The sequence below is a fragment of the Microtus pennsylvanicus genome, chromosome 8, assembly GCF_037038515.1.
Source record: "Microtus pennsylvanicus isolate mMicPen1 chromosome 8, mMicPen1.hap1, whole genome shotgun sequence".
Taxonomy (NCBI): Eukaryota; Metazoa; Chordata; class Mammalia; order Rodentia; family Cricetidae; genus Microtus; species Microtus pennsylvanicus.
In genome coordinates, this window is record NC_134586.1 from 16,637,138 (window position 1) to 16,642,706 (window position 5,569).

Below are 5,569 nucleotides of genomic sequence, written 5' to 3' on the forward strand. Positions count from 1 at the left end.
GTTTTATTATTTTCCTTGGTTCTCTTCAGCTTTTGCACAACAATGACATTATGCTGTTTAATTTCTGTCTCTAGCGGAGAGTATAGCATCAGTTGTTAGTTGATTATAGATTCAATCATGGTGGAATGTAAAGAAACTAAAAAATCTCAAAGTCGTTGATGTTCACAAGAAGTTTGCTCTATTGCATGAATAACAGGCAAAGGGTGAGGAGTGTTCTCACTGTGAGCTTTAGCCCCCTCACTCTAGTGACTGCTTCAGAGGTTCGGATAGATTTGTACTAGTTTTCATATGCAAAGGAAAAAATTTACCTAAGTTTATTGAATCACTATATTTAGTTCCTATTGTTCTCTTGGAAGTATTTTAAAACTTTTTGACTATCTGGATACAAAGAATGAGATATAAGAGTAAGAAATGTTGATTAAGTGCAAAATCTGCCATATTGAAGTGGAAAATTTTAGATAGAAATAAATGTGAAGTGTGTATGTGTGTATGTATGTGCGTGTTTGCTAGAATAATTGATGAAGTAGTTATTCTCATTACTAAATATTCAAAGACTAATGGTCTACATCAAGTTATTAGATAACTTATAGTTTGGACAACAAGAGCATATGTCTCTCTGAAGTCATAATTTGAAATGTTCAAACATCATTGCTACTTTAAAATAACTTATACTGGTTTGAATTCCAGTGCCCTCCTGCAATGCTCAGAGATTTTTGAATGGTCCTTGTCCAGACCTCAAGTTATGAGATTAAAATATGAAAGATAAATCCATGTATATAATGCAAATAAATGTATATGAATTTGCATGTTGGCATATGAAACTTCAGCATGGCTTTTATCATCTGTTAAAAAGACTCTGGGCTGCTACGGAACAAAACATCTGGATGGAGCTCAACCGCCCTGAAAATGCAATGCTTTCATGAAGCCAACTGAACCTGTTTTCTTATTTCTTTATTATTGCATATGAAAACTAAAGGAGTGAATATGCTGCATATTTTTAAAAACAATAGAGACAGAGCATTAATACAATTTTTTCAGTGACTTTAATACATAGAACATTCACTTACAGACAATGAATGCTGCTGTACAAGTGATATCTGTGACAATACTCAATGTGGAGTTCATATCTGGGAATTTGGGGAATGGATTCATAGTACTGGTGAACATCATGGACTGGGTCAAGAGAAGAAAGATCTCTTCAGTGGATCAGATCCTCACTGCTCTGGCCATCTCCAGAATCACCCTGCTGTGGTCACTGTACATTTTGGAATCAACACTTTCATTGTACCCAGATGCAGAAGTGACTATGAAAACAGTAAGGCTAAGTAATCTTACCTGGGTAATTTCTAACCATTTTAGCATCTGGCTAGCCACCATTCTCAGCATCCTTTATTTTCTCAAGATAGCTAATTTTTCTAACTCTATTTTCCTCTACCTAAGGTGGAGATTTACAAAGGTAGTTTCAGTGGCATTGTTGGTTTCCCTGTTCCTCTTGTTTCTAAATATTTTAGAGGCAGAAATACAAATAGATATGTGGTTGGATCAGGTCAAAGCAAATTTATCTTTCAGCTACAAATTAAAGAATTTTACACACATTCCCAAGATTCTTGCATCAACAAACACTATGTTTACATTAATACCGTTCACTATGTCCATGGCAATGTTTTTTCTGCTCATCTTCTCCCTGTGGAAACATTTGAAGAAGATAAAGTACATTGCCAAAAGCTCCAGAGATGTCAGCATTACAGCTCACATCAAAGTCTTGAAAACTGTGGTTGCCTTCCTCCTGCTGTATGTTATTTTCACCTTTTCTCTTTTTGTACACCTTTGGAGTTATGAGTTTGAAGAAAAGTTTTTTTTCAAATATTTTTGTCCTGTTGGTGTTATTGCCTTTCCATCACTCCATTCTTATGTCCTGATTATGGGAAACAGTAAGCTGAGGCAGACCTCTCTTCTGGTACTGTCGCTGTTAAGGTACAAGATCCAAGGATGTGGACCCTTGGGTCTCTGACAATATCGAGGAGATAATTTTGCATACTTTCAATGAGGATTATAATTTCACAGGAAATTATTCTTTATTTTAAATGTACATGCTGCAAATATACTTGCATTTTGTGTACCATTATGTAAGAAGTAACTGCTAGACAAACAGAAAACAACTTTGATAAGAATGGAAATATGAAACATAGACATGTAAGGATATTTTAAATAACATAGTTTTAATGGTGGCAAATTCTTTGAGATTTTAAAATGATTAATTTATATGATAGAAACATAGCTTTTTTTCTAGATAAATAGCCCATTGTTTTTTTTGTTGTTGTTTTTGTTTTATTTTACTGTCTAAGCATGAAGACTGGAGGTCAGCTCCCTAACAACCAGCTAAAGCTAGGTACATCCCAGCACTCAGGGATCTAACATAGACAGAGCTTGAGGATCACAGGCTATTGAGTCTAGCTGAAACAACAAACTCCAATTTTAAATGGAAGCCCTATATCAAGAAAATAAGTTTAATTTATAGAAACAGACATCCAGTGTATACCCATAAACACTCAGACATGACAGGTTCAGCCAAAAACACTCGCATACATATTCATGACATACCTACATGTAAATAATGATATAATAATATTACAAGTAAATATAAACACCTATGAAACAGTAAAAATAATCAATAAATTTTATACACATAAAATTATTTAAAATCTAGGAAAATTGTTTAATTTCTCATGGAGTTTTCTATATAGACTTACAAATCAAGTAGTATATTTGTTTTCTCAGAATCATGGTGACATTTTACTTAATTTCTCTATGAGTGTTAGTTTCATAATAAAAAACAATGGGTTATGTATACCATTGTTTGGAATATATAATTTACATTTGGAAACAAGTCACTATTTTAACAGAAACTAGACATCAGAAAATAGAAATTTGATGTTTTTAACACATACTAGCAGATGATGTCATATATGTGGCAGCAACTCAAGTATTTATGCATATTACAGAGTTCAGCAGTATAATGTCAGTTCATATGGAGAGATTGAGGTCTCTAATGTAGCAAAAGTCTAGGACCTAGTAATCCATATATAGTAATTGTAGATCGTATTTGTTTTCTGAACTGGTAGTCAGGTGCTTTATCAAAGTGACACATGAATTTTCTATGTCAAGCTCACTGTTTCTTGTTCATATGATCTACATTCAATTATAATCATTATTTTTTCTTCTTTGCTCTGGGAACTTCTTCAGACAAAAGACTTTAAGACACTGGCCCACTTTGGTTGTGGTCTCATATACTATAAATGCAGACAAAAATTGTGTGTGGGCCTCTTGGCTGCTGGATTCAATTCAAGTTCCCAGTGCATGCAGAGTACTGCAGATCACCGCTCTTCCTGTGAGTTTACCCCCAAATAAATAAACCTTTGTTGTACTTTATTCTAGGCTATTGTGCAATTCTTTTGTACACCAAAAAGTCTGTACACATGTGGCCTCAGTCCACAGCATTGCCAGGGCCCTGCTCAGACCCTCATGACTTTCTCCTTCCCCGTGCTATTCAACTACACCTCATAGTTGAACTACCCCTATGGGCATGTGCACAAGGTTTGGCTCGGTTGGCCTTCCAGTGACTTGGGAATTATATGCTTGACTATATTCGAGGATCTTGGTTCCACCTACTAAGTGGCTGAGCTACTGCTACCCACAGCTTTTTGCTGCAACTTCTATGTTGCTTCTCTGGCTTCTGCCAGGCCTGCTTTGATCAGGTGGAGCTCTGACTGCAGGAGTAGGGGTTCTAATCCTGAACATGGAACATAGGCTTACTTTCCCAGTTCATATAAACAAATATCTGGCCTAGGCTCAAGCCAATAACCTCATGGCTCTCAACTTCCTGTAAGTTTTCTGGGTTCCTTGATATCCTCCCAACTCAAATCTTCTCTGTATGTGGGTGTGCGGCTCTAAAGTAATTAACTAAATCTGTTAGTAATTCTAAGTCTCTAGTAATTCAGGTACTGATAGCTGAGCTGTCTTACTGTCACAAGTGCGACACCTGCTGGCCAATCAAGATTATTATACCTACAATAATTTTCTGAAAATTATAACTGAGGTAAGTTAATTTGATTAATGAATGAAGAAATAAATTGGAAAATTGTAAATCAACCCCAAGGTAATGGCAGACAATATCACTGTCTAGGAATTTAACAAACTTTTTTTGTTTCTACTGTGGATGGAATTCTGCAAGAGTTATATGAGCTACTTTATACATTTATTTTGGGGGCCATAGTCGTTATTAGCTTTGTTCTTCATATTATATACTTAAATAAAGAGTTTGATTACAGAGTCAGACATGAGAAACTTTTAGGAGGCATACAGTCTTTAGCTAGGAGGATTCATAGTATTTCAAATGATAACCTTAATTTGACAGGCCAAATTCAATCCATATCAATAGGTTATGTAACCTTACAAAAGAGTACTGATAGATTATCTGAAAGGATTTATAGTGCTGATATTGACAATCAAAATCTGTTAAAGTTATGATAAGCTATCAGTTAGAGCATCCCTCTGGGAAGGCAATCTACACACCATCCAAATAATCTCTAAGATGAGAAGATATCATTACTGGAAAAATTTAAAACCTTGAAATCATATGTGCAGAATGAGATTCAGAAATTAATTGATTTGATAAAGTCATTATAATTATTCACAGGTCAAGAGATTCAGGCTGTCCAAAACTCAATAATAAAATGATTTGAATTGATTGAGGAACTTGTCAAAACTGATAAGCAAGGAGAGGAGATACAGGCAAAGGATTTAGCATCACAAGTATCTCTCAGAGTCAGAGACGACTTACCAAGAGGTTTAGCTACTTATCCTGTTATTACCTCTGAAAAGCCATCAAATACTCAACATCCAACCAGTTACACAAAATGTAAATGAAAACCTATAGGCATAAAAGATCTAAAAGAATATAAGTGGGCAATAGTATCTTATGACATGCATTTACATTTATTACGGAGATAGTAAAGACATGCGCTTTAATCAATAGGCTTACTCCATATGAGTTACTTAAATTAGTCTCATCAGTGCTAGAATACAGGCCTCAACAACAGAGAAAGTGCTATTGGAGAGAGGAAGCTAAAGCCCTAAAACATCAAGGTAGAGTCCAAGGATTTGAGGCTTCCCAAGATCTAATACTTAGTGAAGGCCATTATGCTCATCTATAGAGTCAAGCTATTTTCAAGGTACACATCTTGTCCCTAGGCTATACGGTAGCCTTGACTTCTTATGACAGGAATCAAGAACTAGGAAAAAAAATGAATCATATACTAAGGCATACACGGCCTAAGAGAACCCTTTAGAGACTTTTTACAAAGATTAACTAAAGCCGTACGTATAGGGGTGACAGATACAGAAGCAAGACAAGTACTTATTGAACCTCTGGCTTTTGAAAATGTCAGCTTACAATGCAAAAAGATACTTGGGCCTTTAAGGGTCAAGTCAATACCAGTGGATAAATGGATCTTGCAAAGGTTGAGTCATTTGATTATAATACCAAGGCTTGGGTAGGAGAATCAATTTC

The 5,569-nt window shown here is 35.3% G+C and overlaps 1 protein-coding gene across 1 annotated transcript; it reads left to right on the forward strand.

The window, feature by feature from the left end:
* Window positions 1–1,072: 1,072 nt before the first annotated feature.
* Window positions 1,073–2,011, forward strand: LOC142855764 (taste receptor type 2 member 125-like). Its single transcript, XM_075982176.1, has one exon. It carries the CDS (start codon window positions 1,073–1,075, stop codon window positions 2,009–2,011), a length of 939 nt encoding a protein of 312 aa, XP_075838291.1.
* Window positions 2,012–5,569: the final 3,558 nt, after the last annotated feature.

Excerpts from the sequence above, each read along its gene's own strand:
- LOC142855764 (XM_075982176.1), top strand. The coding sequence starts at position 1,073 with ATGAATGCTGCTGTACAAGTGATATCTGTGACAATACTCAATGTGGAG.